The sequence below is a fragment of the Haliaeetus leucocephalus genome, unplaced genomic scaffold (assembly GCF_000737465.1).
Source record: "Haliaeetus leucocephalus isolate CR32 unplaced genomic scaffold, Haliaeetus_leucocephalus-4.0 Scaffold773, whole genome shotgun sequence".
Lineage (NCBI taxonomy): Eukaryota > Metazoa > Chordata > Aves > Accipitriformes > Accipitridae > Haliaeetus > Haliaeetus leucocephalus.
In genome coordinates, this window is record NW_010973209.1 from 121,847 (window position 1) to 139,885 (window position 18,039).

Genomic DNA, 18,039 nt, shown 5'->3' on the forward strand with positions numbered 1-18,039 from the left:
GCGCTGGGAGCGGGGCCGGGCGTGCTGGTGCTGCAGCTGCTGTGGGGCCTGGCGTTGCTGCTCTGCCTGGCGCTCTCCCGGGCGGCCGGCCGGGCCCGGTGAGCAGCGGGGAAGGGGAGGGCTGGGAGAGTGGGACCAGGCCGGGCCCGGTGCTGAGGCCGCTCCGCCCGCCTCTCCCCGTAGGTTCGCCGTGGTGCTGGTGACGCTGGGAGCCGCCGTCCTCACCGCCGCGCTGCTGCTCTTCCCCCGGGAGGACGAGCGCCCGGCCGCAGCTGCCGCTGATGAGGTGAGCTTACGCCGGGGCCTGCGTGGCCAAGTGGGCCCGGGGGCGGCGGGACGTTACCTCGGCGAAGGCCCCAGCTGCCGCCCTGAGGCCCCGGGGATGGGCCTGTACCTCAGGGCTGGGCCCAGCAGCAGCCCTGAGGCCCCGGGGATGGGCCTTTACCTGAGGGCTGGGCCCCAAGGGCTGCCCTGAGGCCCCGGGGATGGGCCTTTACCTGAGGGCTGGGCCCCAAGGGCTGCCCTGAGGCCCCGGGGATGGCCCTGTGCTGCCTTTTCAGTCTGCTGCAGCTCCATGTCTGGTGCAGGCTCCTGTCGGTGCAGGCTGTGTCACTCATGGAGCAGGGATCTATTTCTTTAATAAAGTCCCTTATTTATGTGCCATTATACGTGATCCGTGGGGTTTAGCTCCCATTCTCCCATCCCCAAGCCCAAGGGGTTCTGTGCTGGAATCGCACTCGTAATTTTATCCCTCCCAGCTCAGCCCGGAACTCCAGCAGCTTCTGCTCCCCCTCTGCCATCCCCTTTTGCAGCTTGGTCCTCGGCTGTCCGTGCTCCCACCTGCCTCCATCTTCCAACACACCCCGGAGCATGCTGATAGCCATGTGGCAGGTAGTTTTGATAATTTTCCCCTCTAATTCTGCAGCTTTTCACTTCCCTACAGCTCTCTTTTCTATTTTAAAGCCTGGTAACTGCTCTTCAGCTCTCTTGTAGATTATTACTGCACTCAAGGATAGAGCCACCTGTGGTTTTAGACAGCCCCTGGTCTGTGTTGTTAGGCACGGGCATCTCCCCCAATTTTGCGCGACCACTGTCTAAGCTGCCATCTTGAGCTTTCCCAGAGCTCTTTGGGCTTTGAATACACAAAGTTTTGTGGCATTTTAGGTGCCGTTTCCTCTGTTCTATTATAAATGCACATTAATTATTGCTCTTCTAGATCTTGATCTGTCTAAATCCCGACTAAAGATACTTGTAAGGTTTTTTCTTTTCTCTGCCTTGCGTAGGACCTGCTTGTGTAAAGGTTGGAAGGGAGATGAAGGGCAGCTGAGTGCGTGTTTGTGCCCGGGAGGCCAACAGAATTGGAAAGCTTTTTTTTTTGGATCTTCAATTGGACTGGACCTGCCCTGATTATCAATAATACATGACCTGGGCTTTCTGCACCGAAACTCTGCTAATTGGCTAATTAAAAAGTGAAACGTGCAGAAGGAGCCAACACTTCACTCACAAGAGACTCTTTCTGCAGCAACACCAAGGCTGAGCATGTGCTAATGTGATTTATAAAACTGAGCCGGGGGTGAGCGAAGCTCTGGAGTAGTCTCAGGAGCCGAGAGGATGATTTTGTAACCAACCTCCTCACAGTTGGCTTCTTGTGTCTTGCCTTGCTGCTGTATCTTCTTTTTTTAATCTTTTTTTTTCTTCCTCCCCCCTATTTCCCTTCTAAAAGGGAAGAATTGTGTGCAGTTCCTTGCAGTGCTGGGAGTTTTGTGGCCAGGGAGAGCTGCTGCAGGTTTTGACTCATGTTTCTTCCCTGTGCTCGGTACTGTGCTGCTCCTTTCCTGCACATCAGCTTTCCCGTGAGTGGCTTTTTTCAGAGGAAAGGGATTCTTCTTTCAATCATTTGTCACACACCGTGCTTACCACAGAGAGCGCCCACATCAGGAATGAAAAGCGAGGGGAGAAACCAGGGAAAACACTAAAGGTTTTCCTCCTGCAGCGATTTTCTCTGACAGTACTCTTTTCTAGGATGTGGTATGCTCCCTCCGGGCTCCCAGAGCAGACCGAGGCTGTAACGTGTGGTTTTTTTCTGTTCACTGCAGATCGTAGACACCTTCTTTATCGGCCGCTTCATCCTCTTGGCCGTGATGAGCCTAGTCTTACTTGGGTGCCTGTTCCTGCTCCTGATTTACCACCTCGTGGAACCGGTGTATGCCAAACCGCTCCACAGCAGCTAGCAGCAGCCAGACACAGCAATCCCTGCAAAGAGGAAATCCCATTTTCATGGCAATAAACCAGGAAGGGAAACCAGGAGGCTGTTTTGGAGGTGAATGTGTCAGGTTTTTCCAAGCTCAGAAAGAGCCAGTGAAGCAAGTGAAGTGTGTTGCTTGCACCCAGTGCTGCGTCTTTCATCGTTAAAAGCAAAGTTTGGACTGGGCACGAGTGCCTTCCTCTCCAGGGAGGTTCAAGCCTCTGCAGGCTGCAAAGGTGTTTTAACCTTTCTTCTCTTCTCTTTTGCAGGAGAGTTGAAATCCATGTACTTTGTACTACACTTGATTCAATGAATTGAACTGAACCGAGATGGTTTGTTACCATTCCTTTTTCACCTTGGTTTAATAAAACTCTCTTGAGAAAACCCTGACTCGGTCTTTATTTATTCTCCAAGAACGTCACCTTTTGCCACCCTTTGGTGACAGTGACTCTGAAAACCACCTTTTCCTGTGGCAGACGTGGGTTTTTTTTGAAATTCAGCGTGTGGTTGTGGATTATTGGGGACAGTCCCTTTGACTGGAAACCTGAGGCTTTGGAGTGGGGAGGGAACAACACGCAAAATAATTCCAACTCTCCTCCACGAGGATGTGGGAGGAAAGCCAGGTTTCGCCTCCCTGCCCTAAACAATCCTGCCAGCCCATGAAAAAACCCTCTTGTTTTTCAAGGGCCATGCTGATACCTGAGTGTTTCCCATGTGTGTTGGGACCCCAAGTTGTCATCCTGGGTGGGGAGCCGAAGGCTTACAGTTTCTGCTACCCTGAAATGTAAAACCATTGCTCACGCTAGTGCAGATCAGTGGCGGAAGCCGGTACTAGACTGCAATACCTTTCCTCTTGGTGGGGGGGGGGCGGGGAATACTTTTTTTTTTTAAGTATTTCAGCAGCAGCGATGGGGTCAAATCCCATTTATCTCCCTATTTTTTCATGGAAACCAGGGGGAGCAGCCCTGCTGAAGTGGAGTGGGGAGGCTGGGCCAAGCTGTCAGCTGGCAGATACCTCAGCCTCCTGCCTGTGCTGCAAATCAATCTGTTGATAGCAGCAGCTCTCACAGGCTGGGTGTCTGTACTTAACTAGCAATAATTACTGCTTTGTGCTGTCTTAGCCATCCCTCAATAGCGATGGTTTATTTTCTTGCATGAAATCTCACCAGGCTTTTAAATGCTTGCAGGAGAAAAGCATTTCAGTGGCCCGGAGCATCGTGTGACCGTTCCGCAAAGGGAAGGAGCCTTTACCATCCATATTGCACAGAGGAGAGGCTCCCACAGGTGCCCTGTGGTTGCAGGGTGAGGTGAGTTACATTACAGCTTGCGTTTTTCAGCCCCGGAGAGATGGAGCTGCTCAGCTTTTCACGGTTGAGCAGGCAGCGGGTATTGCTGTGAGGTTAAAGCTGAGCGTGAGACCGTGCCGCAGCCCTGAGCTGTGTTCAGGGGCAATATAGCCAAAAACCTGAGGGCAAGAAACTCGTAGTTCTCATACAGATTTTTAAGTTTTTCCCCATTTTAGAGATTCGAGGGGGTTTGGCCTTTTTTAAATTTTGAACTGAAGATGGTGAACAGTAAATAAAAGAACCGGCTGGCTTCTTCCAGCCCTGTCCTGACAGCTGTCAGTCACAAAAATGTCGCTATCAGGACATGAAAGATTAATAAGGCAGAGGTAGCAGGCTCGGAGATGACAATTCCCCTGCAGAAAATGCCCCAGCACCCAGGAGCCCTAACTCGGTCAGCTAAAAACATGTAAGTACATTTCAAAAAAAAAGGCAGAGGAGAGGTGTATCTGCTTTTCGAGCCACTGTAAATGCTCAGTCCCTTCCTATCCTGAAGCCTATGTCCAAGGGAGTCGAACTATCGTGTTAAGGAACACGCCGAGCATTTATGCAACACAAGCGCGTCAGGTCTCTTGGTGATTTTGAAGTTACGCCTGAAACAAAATTCATATTTAATTCATGATCTTAATAACATTTATGAACACGAAGCTAGTCTCGCAGCTCGCTCCGGCTCCATGCCTGCCATGTCTTTATTCCCTGTGCTTGTACGAGAGCAGCGGGCTGGTTCACAGAGCCTCGGTGAGGCCACGGTGGCAAACCGTGCCAGCCGGAGACGGCGGCGTTTTGCCAGGCTTTGAGTCCAATGAACAGGGAAACCATGGCAAAAGCAGCTGGGGCACCAAAAAAACCCAACTCTGAAAGCAGAAGTGTGAAGCTTCCTCCAGTTTCATGCTGTAAGTAAACCCAAGATACTTGCTTTTTCTGTCCCCTTAATCTATTTGTAACTAAAATCAGTCAAAAGGCTCATCGTGCGAGGAGTATTTCGGGGAGAGCGGAAAGCTGCGCTGCAGGAGGGGGATGGTGGTTCCTGCACGAGGAGGCCATTTCAGTGCTTTCCCGAAAGTCCTATTAATTGGGCTCTCGCCCCCCTCCCCCCAAGACATTTTGAGCTCCATCCTCATCCTTTACCACCCTTGGCAGTGGGGAATGACCGGCTGGATGAACTCAACCCGGGCTCTCTCCGTGTATTTATTTATTCTGGGCAATTCTGCTCCTCCCCGAGCAGGGGCTTTCCAGACGGTTCCTGTTTATTTTTGGGAAAGGAAAGACCACGTCAAGGAATTGGTATGAGCCAGAGCTGCTTTCCAACGAGCCCCAAATGGTGATTTTTTGCTGCTGTCCCCCACCCAAACCTTCGGCTCCTGGAGGATAACCTCTTGCTAGCACATCTGCCTCTGTCTAGCACCCTGATTTTTATTTTTTTTTTTTTTTTCCCCAATTAGTGTGTAGCAGGAGGGCGGGTTTGGCTTAAATCCCAACCTCTCAGTTGCTTGCGAAGGTGTTGGGAGCTCAGAAGATGTTATAGCCAAGGAGCCCTGCTCTGGCCCAGCCTTCTCCCAAAACTGCGAGCAAATGATCCCAGCTTTCCTCTTTCAGGGTAGGAGCGCTGGGTGCTCTGTGTCCCAAGGAGCCAGCCCCGTGCAGGCAAAAAATGGTGCTAAATCCCAGCGAGAGAAACCTGCCGTGCCAAAAGGGATGTTTGCACAAGATACCGCAAGCGCCAGGAGGAGGGCAGCCAAACTGCTTTCAGGTCAGGTGGGAAAACAGCCCTCTTCTCCCCTAAATTCCCTGCCTGGCTCGTTAGAAACAGGCAGGGATGGATGCTCCTGCACCGGGATGCTGGCACCCAGCTCGTCACAGGCTCACGCAGCCTGAGGGTTGCTGAGCTGCTCCCTCCTGCCTGATGCCAGGCAGTGAGTGGTGCCAGAGTGGGGATGGAGGGAGAGCAAGCGTCTGCAGGAGAAACTCCTCTCCTTGATTTAAGGTCCTTGAATGACGGCAATTCCTCACGCCTCGTGCTGCGCTCTGCTGGCACTTAATTACCCTCACTGGTAAAAGCTGGCCTCTTATTTCCACCTTGACTTTGCTGACTTCAGCTTCCCTGCTGTTGAATCCCGCTTCGCCTTTGGCTGCTAATTAAAAAGCCCTTCAGCGTTTGCCGGCTGCTCCTTGCATAGGTAATTGCGGACCGTGCCCCAGCCACCTCTTCACCTTCACAGCAGCCCGGCGGACCAACAGCATTCCTCCAAAATATGTGCAACCCTTTCCCAGGCTGCCTCCCGGCAAAGCTCAGCTGAAACGGTATTGCTGCGGTGGGGGCCGTGGTGTCATCTATAGAAAAACACCCAAGCTCTGTGTTTACCAAACAGGCTCCTAATGAGCTCATTTCAGGCATGATGTTTTCCCATCCGCAGGACAGCAGCGGACGCATGTTCGTGCTCTCCTAGCTTGCACAGCCCCCTCGCTGCGACGCTGTGACGGAGGGGCTCGTGGCAGGGGGAAAAGCACTGGCCCCTTCTCTAGTGGAGGAGGAGTAAGACGAGGTGAGTTGCAGACTTCTCCCAGAGGAGCTCTGCTCAATTTAAACAGTCCTTTGGCTGGGGCAAACCGAGGGGATCCTCCCTGCCTTCCCGCCCACCCCTCAATCTCTAAAATCTCAATGAGATCTGGGGTTTTCTTTGGCATTTGGCTCCTTATTTTTTTTAAGTTTAAAACTGCTGTGGGCCGTCTGCCCTTTCTCCTCGCTCCCGGCAGCGCAGCCAAGGCTGTTCAGACTTTCCAAACATGAGTGGGACATGGCCCAGGCCTAAATTTGTCCCGGAAAAAACTATGAGCAGCTGAAAGAACAGGCGGGGGAGGGGGGAGGAAAGAAGGGGGAAGAAAAACCCAACCAACTTGCTTTTGCAATAAGCCCCTGCATGTGTCAGGGCTTGTGGGATTTTTTGCTTGAAAATGTGTTTCAAACCCGCCCCGTCCTCCTCCACAAGGTGGATGGCAATTAAGCAAAGCAAAAGCTTGGTCACACAAGCACCGAAATAACCATTCTCAGCCCAGTGCACGGCATCTCTGCTGGCATCATTGACCCTTGTGCTGCCGGAGGCTGCATTTGCCCAGAGCCATGCAGCTTGGGGATGCTGTGGTGTCAGCCCGTCGTCTCTGCTGAGGACAGACCCTGTTGTGACACCTCTCCCTGTGGCTCCATCAGGGTTGGCCCTGGCAGGGGTTATTTCCCTGGGAAAAAGCGGCAGTTGGGGATTTTGCTTTTCTGTGCCTGCCCCAACATTTCTCCTGCGTTCTCCCCCAGGGATCTGCAGGCAACCAGCGAGTTTTCAAGCCCCGTGGAGCATCTTTGGTCAGTGTGGAGGGGACCAAAGGCCATTGCCATCCAGCCACCTCAAACGTGCAGCCGCCACTCTGAGTTGCCTGTTCGCCCTGTGCTGCTCCATCCCATTGCAGGGGTTTACAGGGAGCTGATCCAACTGGCCAGCAGTTTTCCTTTTTTTTTTTTTTCTTTTTTTCCCCTTCGCTGATGAAATCAGCACTTAATAAAATCACATCAGGCCCAGATGTTTTCTCCTCAGGTTAAGATCCAAGGAGGTGAAGTCAATTAGAGTTCAGATTTATACCAGGCATAAACGCAGCCCCTGGCACCCAGCACTGCTTTCCCCTGGGCGGAGAGCCAGAGCCTGCCCGGGCGCTATCCCTCTATGGCAAGCAGGCTGGGAAACACACCCCACGGCTCACAAACGCCCCGTGTGCCCTGGCTCCTCACACATCAAAGTTGGGGGCCCCCCCATGAGTGTAGTGTACAGCTGGCCACACAGCTGGCCCCCACCTTAATCAAGTGACGCTACTGGGGCCCCCCAGACCCACCTCTGCCCAGGGGAGCCCGCGTGGCCTGCAGGCCAGCGGCGCCGGTTTAACCTCCCGGGGGCTCCCAGGCGCCTGTCGCACGCCTCCTCCTAATTAGGAGGCATCTAACGAAGACCATCAGCTGCCCACGCTGGACTAATAGTGTCCACAGCGTGCGAGCAGCTGTTTGCTGTGGCGCAGGGGCTGATGCACAGCTACGGATCCTTCTTTGGGGCTAAATGGTATGAATTAGGAATCGTAATAATCAGGAAAAATGCTGGTTTGGGTTGTGGGGGTTTTTTTGCAGTGGGATGAGATGAGGAGCGAAATCAGCTTAATTTGGGCTCAGTGAAAAGCATGGGGATGTTCTTTACATAGAATAAGCGGCATTTGGTCGGTGAGGCAGTGCCTTAAGTGATTTGGTGCAGTCCTTCTGGTCCGATATCCTGAAATACCAAGCACCGGGATGGGGCAGGCTTGCAAATGAGAGGCTGCACGTGGAGAAAAGCAAGAAGGGCGCGATCACCACCCTCAAGTTCACGCAGAGCTGGCCGAGCCCCACCATGAAAGGGCATGGAGTGGCAGCACTGGTTTCACATGTTTTTATTAAGAAAGTGGCCGACGGCAAAGAATCGGCCCAGAAAACCAGTTGGCCAGGGCCCTCGGACTGCTCCTCGCTGCTGCCTCCCTCCAAAGCAAACCCACGGTGGCGGTACGAGCCCGTGGGGCTGTGCCTGAGGCCGTGCCTCGGCTCTGCCGAGATGAACGCACTCCCGGCGTGCCCCAGCCTCTCTCCTCCCTCCAGGCCTCTCAGCTCGGGGCGGCTCATGAGGGGCACGTCAAAACTCCTTAAACCTGTGGGGAGAGAAGCGAGCGGCTGAGCGTGGTGGGTGCCATTCAGCAGGTGTTTGGGATCAATGATAGGTGCTGCAGAGCTGCCGGGGAGATGGAAAGGGAAAACGGCTCTGCTGGAAACCCCAGCCCCATCTGCACTGCAAGCCCAGAGGAGAAGCAGGCACAAGGAGGTGATCCAGCCACCGTTTCGTCTCTGGCCAAAGCTGAAACATCCACCCAAAAAAAACCCCCAGTGTTTGCGCCTCCTCTCCGCAAGCTGCTCTGGAGACAGTGTTCTCCCCAAAGCCCTCTAAGGTGTTGCAGTATTTCCACAAACTGAGCCAGCTGCTTCCACCAGCACAAACCAGCCGGATTTTGGTGCAAACGGGGATGGTGTCAACCCAGCCAGGACAGTCCTGGCCCCAGCCAGCCCCAGCACAAGAGAGCGAAGTCTGACAGCCCTCCACCGGTGGCTGGAGAAGGAGATTCGGGCCACACTTACCGCAGCGTGAGGCCCAGACTATTGGTCTTTCACCTGCAAACACAAGACATAAAGGACCAAACATTTTCATGGGGGGGTCTGGGATCTGGCACCCCCACCACTGTACTGGCTGCAGCCCTTTCCCCCTCAGTGCTTGTGTGGGGGCTTTGGTGGCAGTTGGGAGACGGACCAGTGCTGATTTGGAGATTACTTACACCCTCACTGCAGTGATTTGGCCATGGATTTGATTAGCAAGCCTGGACTCTGTGTAATCAAGCTCATTAGCACAGGTGGGCAAGTCAGCCTATAAATTCGGCTATTTCAAGTGCATTAATCAATGCCAATCAATCGGGCATCTGGGCTAACATCTCGTAAGTAAGCTGGAGACAAGGATGCGCTGCCCGCCCGTCTGCACTATCTTCCCCGGCCATCGTGATTTAATCCTTTGATTCCCAAATCTCGATCTCGGCCCTTAAATTATCAGCAGAGCGGCCGTTTCTAGGCTAAGCCTGCCAAGCGAAACTCGAAATCAGGGCGAATCAGGCTTGCATTTGCATTTAATCCTTGGGGCTCCAAGTGGAGATACTCACACCGAGCTACTTCCCATCCAGCACTGACTCTGTTAGCTGCACGCTAGAGCTACAAAGACACAAGGATGCCGTGTTTAGGACCGAGAGAGTTTTGCGAGGCGCGGATGGCTAAAATCCCCCGGGTGCTGCCCTGGCTCGAGGTGGAAATGTCTCTTTGTGCCCACAGGAGCGAGACGTCAGGCAGATGGCCTCACGAAGCCTGACGTGATGCCCACATGGAGATGTAGCAGCGACAGCAAGGGATAACAAACGTCTTTCCGGAGCGGCACCGGCGCCGTGTTTTGGCATCGCGGGACCAGAGGCCGCCCCGGGGCGGTACGTACATACCCTCTCTTCCTCGCCATGTAGCCGCACCACCCACGGACCTCTTTGACCACCACACGAGCAAGGAGCTGCGAGAGGAAAGGTGGATGATTGCCACGGGGCTGACGGCTCTGCAGCCACCAGCCTTGGCATGAGCATTTCCATCTCTGAGATAAATTTTAAGGCTTTTCCTGGGGAAGACTGTATGAACTAAAACCGTATGTGGAGGAGGTCATTGGGAAAAGCCAAGTGAATGGAGGCAAAGGTTTGGAGGGCTTTGCAATTTGCCCTGTGCCTGGCTGTCTCCTGAGGACCATCCCTGCCCTCCGCTGGCGAGCGGGCAACTAAAAGGGAGCCCTTGAATATCCAGGGTAGCAAAACAAGTCCTGCCGAGGAGGGACCTACCAGGCAAGCCAAGACGTCGGCTGCTATCAACATGTAGAAGACATTATTCCAGCCCGTGGGGGAGATGAGCCCTGCGAGCAGCGGCCCTAGGGCAGCACCTGCGAGGGCACACAAGCCGCATTAGGAGATGCCCTGTTCATGGGTGAGAGGGGACCAGGACCCCACCAGCACCGCGGTGCTGGGCGGAAATAGGCGCCTGGCATCCCCCAGCTGTACATACCTATGGATCCTGTGCCATCAATGATGGCCGTGACAGTAGAAAGGGCTTTGGCATTTCCTTTGAGAGACTCGTGTGTTCCCTGTAGGGACGGAGGAGTAAAATGTAAGGAGGAAAAGTAGCTTTGGGGTCCACAGCCAGCAAGTCCTAGCGTGAGGCCGTTCACACTCCGGGCAGCAACTTCCATGTATTGGACCCAGCTGTGGATGGGAAGACCAAACTTGGATGCTGCCTGCAGCCAAACCACAGCAGAACCAGGATTGCCAACAGCAGCCAGCAATCCCAGGTGATATCCCAGCAAATTTTTCCATTCTGATTGCGCTTAGAGGGAGACGCAGCAGGGCTGAAGCAGTCACGTGGCCAAGATGAAAAAGCAACACAAAAAAAAGCTGTGTTTAAGGGAGCGTGTGGACCACAGCACGAAGTGTGACAGCCCTACCCATCTCTGCTGGGCTTCAGAGGCACTGGAAAACAAAGCTAAAATGCAAAAATCCCAGCAGACATCCCTCCAGGAAAGAGGGAGCAGCCTTTGGATGAGCAAGGGCAGCGTGGTGGGGTCTGAGCTGTGCCTCTTACCAAATCTGCCGAAACCGCTGTCGTGATGAGAGCGTAGGGCCCATTAACTAGAGCGCCACAGACGATCAGCATCGCTATGAGGAACAAGACAGCCACGGAGGTAACCGGGAAGAGATTAAATCTTTAAGTGCAGGGAGCAGCAGGACGTCGGGTCCATCGTCCCCAGCCCCTGTGCGGACATCGCTGTCCTGCACATCCACTGCCTGCTCATCTCCCATTTTCCCCAGGAGATCTCATCCAGCATCATCCTCCCCCAAATCCTAGACTGGCTCGAGAGGAGAAATAAAGGCAGGTGAGCCCACAGCATCTCCCATCACCCCTTCAGTGACAGGAGCCGGCTGCACTGAGGAGCTCCTCACCTATTGATGTGCCGATGCCATTCTGGCCAACATGGTTATACAGGAACAGCTGGAAAAGAGACACAAGATGAACCAGTTATGGCTATTCCAGCTGTTTTCCCAAATGTTTTCCTTGCAGCAGCACCCCAGGGACAGGATGGAGAAAGTGGGGACCTGCATTATTGCCGGCGCCAAGCTTCGCAGACCCCCCTTCTGCGCAGCGTTTGAAGAGGAGAGCACCAGCCAGGACGGGGAGCCGAGCATGCCCTTGGCTCCGCATCCTGCTGTCTGTCTGCCAGATGAAATACCTGGCAGCTGGCAAACAGAGGTGCTGCCGCGATTTATGGCCCGGCGAGGCTCGCACACCTCCCCGCCGGCTGAAGCCAGACGGTAATTTGCCCCACCGGTGCTATCGGGGGACGTGGACATGACGCGGCCTCTCTGCTTTTCAATGTTCGCCAGCTTCTTCAGAGGGGAGAGTTTCACAACCCGGAGCCAGCCAGGCTTGGATTACAGCTAATTAGCCGCGGTTTTGCGGCAGCAAAGCCAAACGAGCTCCGTGCAGGTGCTCGGGAAGGACATCCCAGCCAAGCACCGGCAGAGAATGAGGCTGTCGGCATGGGGGCTTTTGGGATGCCAAGCAAAGAGACAAAAGCTGGACTGGCTCAGTGAGACCCTCAAGGCTTTAAGACAGAGCAGGGTTATGGCATGATGGAGAAAAAAACCCCTAAGGGTATTTTTTTCTAAAAACCCCTAAAGGGATTTTTTTTAGCTGTCAAGGACTCTACAATCCCCTCCCAGCCTCCAGATCTGGATGTCCACCCTGGGAACATCTGGGCACGTGGCTCGATCCCATCTCTCATCTCAGCCAAGCGCATGACCAGCTCATCCCAGGCACTTGGGAAGAGGAAGGCAGCCGTGACTCAAAGGAGCCAGAGGAGAGGAAACCCTCGTGACTGGGTTTCTTCCCCACGTGACAACGCACCATGGGAGCAGCGACGACCAGCATCACGCAGCATGTGGTGGCCCTGCCGCCAGTGTAGTCAGAGATGAGGCCGGCGAAGATCCCCCCTGCAAGAAGGAGTTGCAGGTGTCAGTCACGCCACCCCAGCTGCAAAGCTTTGCCCCAGCTTAGCCCAAAAATCCAATGGGATGCTGTGCTGTGATGCTCTTTCATCCCCCAACTTTTGAGCAAGATGTCCCCAAGGTTAAATATAATAATATCAGAGTGAAGAGTTTTGATTTATCTACACCACTTTCTCCCCACAGATGGTTTCCCTATACCTGCATGCAGCTCTGGTCCCCTCCATGGTTGCAAAATGTATTACTTATCTAAGAAAAAGAAGAGCCTGAGCAAACGAGACCAGAGGAAAGGTGTGATGGTCACCTGGCTGGCAAAATAAAAGCGAGGGGCCTTTGCTCTCTGCCGAGTGCTATGAACACTGAATAAACCTCACTGCAGTGCTCCATGGAGGGGACTTTCCCTCAAAGCCAAGATTTTCCCCAAATCATCCCCGATCCATCCCCTCCACCCAGGTACGTGACGAACCTAAAATACCCCCAACATCGAAGAGGGTCGACAGGTCCCCAGCTTCCTTGGCACCAAAATGAGCTGCGAGAGAGAGGAGAGGGGTGAGAAGATGCTCCCCTTGCCAAGCTCGCTCCTGCCTCGCTGTCCCCAGAAACTCACCAACGTTCACAATATAGAGGGGCAACCAGTAGAGGAAGGTGTAGCTCACCAGCTTGGCAAAGAGCAGGCAAAGGGAGAATTCTACCACGCCCTGGGAGGAGAGAAGACATCAGAGGAGCCTCCTTCTCCCAAACTCCTCCAGATGGTGGGTTTTTCCCCAGTTTTCTGCCTGGTGGACACCCCATTGATGAGGTGAGCTGCCCTCGCTTTGCTCTTTCCTCCATCCCCATCATGATGCAAGGGGCATCCCACGACTCACGGGTATCCGGAGTGCCCCGAGGAAGCTGATGGCTTCGGGCTCCTCGGTGGGCTCCGTGGGGCTGTCAGAGTGATCTGTGCTGCTCCGGCCTGAGATGCTCAGCGGCCCCTCGTTGGAGGTGACTGCTTCGGGATCCTTCTCATTGGTGGTCACTCCTCCAGCATCCTCCTCGTCAGAGGCCATCTAAAAGCAAGGTGTAAGCAGGAGATGTGGCTCTCATTGCTGGAAGGGCCTGAAACGTCAGATTCACTGCTGGGATGTGACCCAGAGGATAGCAACAAGCTCACACTGGAATAGCAACAAGCATCCTCTGTGATAACTGAACATCGCTCTAATTTCTGATATTATGACCAATGCCCTGGTTGTTTTGCTGTAAACTGAGTGACCACCCAACCCAGCACAAGCCTGTTGGGAATCGATTTAACTCACGTGATGCAGAGGTGGACTGCAGCCAACGTCCTCAGGATCTGCAGGCAGAAAGGAGATCCCTTGAGAGCCTGGACCAGCTCCGCTCCACCTGCTCTCCCTCCAGCATCTCACGGTGCAGGGGAGAAATGTGGGGGTGGGAACACCCCAGGGCTGGGGTGCATCTCTGGGTATCCACTTCCCGGCAGTGAAAAAACCCAGTAACATCCCAAAGGGCTTCCCAAATCTTTCTTAGAAAGACAAGCTGAGAGGAGTGAGCGGCGCAGGGGCTGAGCCTGCCTGGATGACCCCAAAGGAAGCTGAGCATCCCTGTGGTGGTTGGGTCCATGTCCCTGCTCACCACAAACTGGAAATAAGTATTTGGGGTTGCCAAAAACGCTTGGAGACAGGCAAGGCGAAAAATTGTGGTCCCCCTGATTTTGGCATTGTGCTGGTCATCTGCTGTGTCCTGGATCATGCTACTCACACTCCACAAGGAAGAAGAAGCAGATGATGCCCACGGCGGCAATGATGATGCCGGGCACGATGAAGGACAGGCCCCAGGCGGAGGAAACCCAGACGCCAGCGATGAGCGACCCCAAGATGTTGCCGACGGAGGTGTGTGAGTTCCAGATGCCCATGATCAAACCTCTCCTGGCAGGGACAGAGCCGGGGTCGGTATCACCAGGGTGGCTGCCGGGGCCGACAGGGATGAGGACGAGGGGGGACACGCCGGACAAACACTCACTTTCCTTTCCCAAACCAGTTCCCGACACACGCCACGACGGAGGGCCAGCCGGTCGTCTGCACCAGCCCGTTGCAGACCTGGCAAGAGATGGGCAGCACCACGTGGCAGTGTTGGCTCCTGGTGAGCGCCAACTTGCTCCATGGAGCACAGCCCCTGCGCCATTTTGGGCAGCAGGGCTCAAAGATAGCCACCCCCATCCCAAAGCTGGCGAGAAAACACTTGGTTTGGGTTGGTTTTTTTTCCCGCTGGGGCAACCCCAGAGCCGTTTGCATCGTTCCCGTGGCTAAATTGGGAGCGGCTGGTGTTGCCAAACCGGCCGCCCGCCCTGCTCGGTGAGATGGGCACGCCTGGTGGTTTCGGCACCCACGCCACATGCGACCAGGTTTTGCAGGGAGTGGAAATGCCCAGCATTCTCCCCCTCGGAAACTGGGACACCCTGATCCCTGAAAGCCACTGAAAAACCGGGATGAGGCCACAGTGGTGAAATCCAGAGCCTGGGCATCCTCCAGCATGGACGCACCTGCACAACGATGAAGTACCAGAGGACATGGATGCCCCAGAAGTAGCCGAGGCCGAAGAGCGCGGTGAAGAGCCCACTTAGCACCATCCCCCCCGAGAGGTAATAGCGCAGGGGGAGGCGCTCCCCAAAAATGCCGCTGCAGAGAGAGGGAAGAGCACAGACAGGAGCCGTCACGGATGATGCCGCCGATGGGCGTTATCACAGAACCAGTGCCCGAATCCCAAGTGGATCCCAGCACCTGGCTGCTTTCCCATTAGCATGACCCCATCCCAATGGAAACCAGTTTCCTGGCAGACTGGTGCAAAGTGGTGTGCGGAGGGAAAGGGGTGCAAAGCACCTGTGTACCTGATAAACATCCCGATGGCATAGGCCACCAGGAAGGCATTATCCAGCGCCCCAAAAAGCTCCTTGTAATTGTCCCCATCTGGAAAAGAGATATTGGGCCACGTCAGCCTGGCCCCCATCTTGTTTTCCTACCCTGTGGCCGCTGGCTCGTCCTTGTCCCCTGTCCCCAAAACCCTCCTCCCCGGGCAGGGGGGGCTCTCAAAGCATGGCCAGGTGCCATCGGTGTTGGGACCAGGTCCCACCCTGGCCCCCATTTCGCCACCTGCTGCTGCCCTTTGGCCCGGGGACATGGGGCAGACACACGTTGCTTAATTACCTCCGGGTGCCTAATGAGCAGCCGGCCCCCTGCCAAGATCTCCAGCCACAACCTGGCAATGGGCAACCCACAACGGGGGGAGCCCATCTCGACTGCCATGACGGTAGTTTGGGGGATGACTGGGGGGGGGCTCAGCCTTACCGAAGGGTGCCCAGCTGCACCACGTACTGCTGTTGGAGTCATTGTGGGGGTTCGGGCCCAAGGCTGAGCAATTGGGGTGCAGCTGGCTCTGTGGGGAGAAGGAAGAGGTGAAATCGGAATGCTTGAGAACCCCCCGTCCCCCGTCCCCATGCTCCTTCTCCCTGCAGCTGCAGCGAGGTTGGAGCTAACCTTGACGATGCTGATGGGTTTTCGGGAGAGGTGGTAGCTGGTGTAGCAGAGGAAGGTCAGCACCAGCGTCAGTCCCCGATACCTGCGGGATAAAGCGAGCAGAGAGGTCAGGGTTGGTGGGACAAGGATGGGGACAGGGATGGGTGGCCTGTCACCATCCCAGCTGGCAAAGCCCGGCCTGGCAGGGATGTCTCAGACATCTCCAGCCTCAGTGTTAGCCATGCTCTTCTTCCCCCGCCTCAAAATTCATGCTTTTTAGAGAAAAATATCAGATAAGGGGGATGAGAGCCAGCATGAGGCGAGGTTGAATCCACTTGGGATGCAGATGCGTATTTTGGACGTGCGCACACACCTCCAGCACTATTTAACCTGTGGGGTCTTAGAAACTCATGGGAAAGGGGAAAAATGGGGTAGCTTCTGCTTGTTTCCCCAGCAAAATACCCCCTCAGCACCAAACAGGGACTCTTTGCTGGATTGGTGAGCTGATTCAGCGCAGCCAAGCCAGTAGGGAAGTGACCAAAAATAGCTGCAAAATAGCCAAGGATGTGTCTTAAAAAGATCAGCTGAGTTTTGGGGGAGCACTAATCGGTGTTTCCACCTCCTCAAGCTGCCGACCCGGCAAACCGTGGGGTGAGCAAGCGCCTTCCTGGCGTCACGAGTGGAAACGGGGCACAAGACTGTAGCTGATTCATCATCACTCCCGGCGTTAATTAAAGACCAGCTGGAAAAAAAAGGGGAGGGGAGGGGGGGGTGCCCCAAGCAATACCCACTCCAGTTCCCCCACTGCATAGGGACTTTATCCCTTTTGTTTGAATTAAATGCAGGAAAATGGAGGAAAATAGGGAAAAAATGAGGTCTGGGCTTGGGCACGGGGATGCTGCTCCCAGCAAAGCTGATGGATGAAGCCCGGAGAATTCCAAGTAGGATCCAACACCCTCCGGAGCGGGATGAGCATTTCCATGGGGCCCCATCCTGCATTTGCAGGAGGGGTTTGCAGAGGGTTTTAGAGCAGCACAGAGGATGTGAGCAGTCAGGGGCAGCTGCAGCACCGAGAAGTGTCATGGGGTTGCTCCAAGTTTAGAAAAAAACAAAAAATAAAGCCTTTTTTGGTAGTTTTAGCCCATCCCACTCCTCTTCGCAGTTTCACTTCTTCATGAAGCTGCAGCAATTGCAGGCACCCTGCAAAGCCAGAGCAGCTTTCTGCTCCGAGGTGCCGGCTCCAAGACTGCACCGCAGCTAAGAAATTTCTGGTGCCCACCCCAAAAAAATAACTAAATGGCCCCCAAAGTCATTGCTGATGGCTATGAGGCTGATCCAAGGGGAGGGGAGAGGCCGCAGTGAGAAAGGGGAAGAGAAACTTCATGTGCGGTACCCGACTCGGCCAGATTGTTGGGGTTTTTTTTACCCCACATGTTCTGGCAGGGAAAAATTGCAGCTGATGGAAAAGCATGGGGGTTGTTTGGCAACAGGCTTCCAAAAAATAAGTATATTAAATAAAATTAAACCGGCAGCGGGCTCGTTACCTCACCAAAAGGGAGGGGAACCGGTGGGATCTCTGTGGTGGCCACATCCCACTAAATGTTGAGGGCGAGGGCCTGGCACATGCGGGGGCACAGCTCGAGGCTCGTCGGGCGCTGCTGCCCGTCTTGGGGTCCCCCTGCATCCCTCCTACCCAGCTCCACGGTGCCCGAGCGGGGCTCGGCGCCCTCCATCCCCGGTTCCTGGGTCGTGCCAAAACCCCCGGGGCTCGGTGCCGGTGTTGGGCTGGATCCAGTCTCTCGGTGGACCCAGTGCCCAAGGGGCGATGCTGGTCCCTGGGTGAGCGACCCCGGTCCAGCCCCAGTCCCCAGCCCGGTGCCGGTCCCCGGGCAAGTGACCTTCGGTCCAGTGTTGGCCCCCAGGCAAGTGACCGCTGGTCCAGGGCCGGTCCTTGTCCCGGTGCCGGTTCCTGCTCCAGGGCTGGTCGGCATTCTGATGCCGGTCCCCGAGGACGCTGACCCCTGGTCCAGGGCTGGTCCCCAGCCCGGTGCCGGTCCCCGGGCAAGTGACCTCCGGTCTAGGGCCGGTTCCTAACCCGGTGCTAGTTCCTGGGAGAGCGATCCCCCGGTCCGGGACCGGTCCCTATCCCGGTGCCGGTCCCGGGAGAGCGACCTCCCGGTCCAGGGCCGGTCCCCGGGCAAACAACCTCCGTCCGCTCCAGCGTTGATCCCCGGGCAAGCGACCCCCCGCCCCGGCCCGGGGC

General features: G+C 55.1%; 3 protein-coding genes across 3 annotated transcripts in view; 1 reads left to right on the top strand and 2 right to left on the bottom strand.

Annotated features, from left to right (window-relative positions):
* Nucleotides 1-6: 6 nt before the first annotated feature.
* Nucleotides 7-2,231, top strand: TMEM218 (transmembrane protein 218; the record flags this gene model as incomplete). The annotated part of the gene is made up of 3 exons (XM_010581468.1): nucleotides 7-98; nucleotides 184-286; nucleotides 2,097-2,231. Coding segments are annotated over 3 exons (330 nt in total), but the record flags the coding sequence as incomplete, so codon positions are not given.
* A 7,120-nt stretch (nucleotides 2,232-9,351) lies between these two features.
* Nucleotides 9,352-17,509, bottom strand: SLC37A2 (solute carrier family 37 (glucose-6-phosphate transporter), member 2). The gene is made up of 19 exons (XM_010581469.1): nucleotides 17,373-17,509; nucleotides 16,396-16,518; nucleotides 15,798-15,879; nucleotides 15,609-15,696; nucleotides 15,152-15,230; nucleotides 14,807-14,942; nucleotides 14,287-14,363; nucleotides 14,026-14,192; nucleotides 13,563-13,600; nucleotides 13,134-13,298; nucleotides 12,875-12,965; nucleotides 12,734-12,796; nucleotides 12,170-12,255; nucleotides 11,206-11,254; nucleotides 10,847-10,920; nucleotides 10,274-10,352; nucleotides 10,030-10,151; nucleotides 9,673-9,779; nucleotides 9,352-9,394 (listed from the first exon to the last, which is right to left on the bottom strand). The coding sequence occupies exons 1-19, from the start codon at nucleotides 17,507-17,509 to the stop codon at nucleotides 9,352-9,354; spliced, it is 1,806 nt and encodes a 601-aa protein (XP_010579771.1).
* The window catches only part of CCDC15 (coiled-coil domain containing 15), a 19,312-nt gene continuing 17,082 nt past the window's right edge, over nucleotides 15,810-18,039 (bottom strand). Inside the window, exon 11 of the mRNA XM_010581336.1 lies at nucleotides 15,810-15,879. The gene's annotated coding sequence lies outside the window, so the exon portion shown is untranslated. The remainder of the gene's footprint in view (nucleotides 15,880-18,039) is intronic.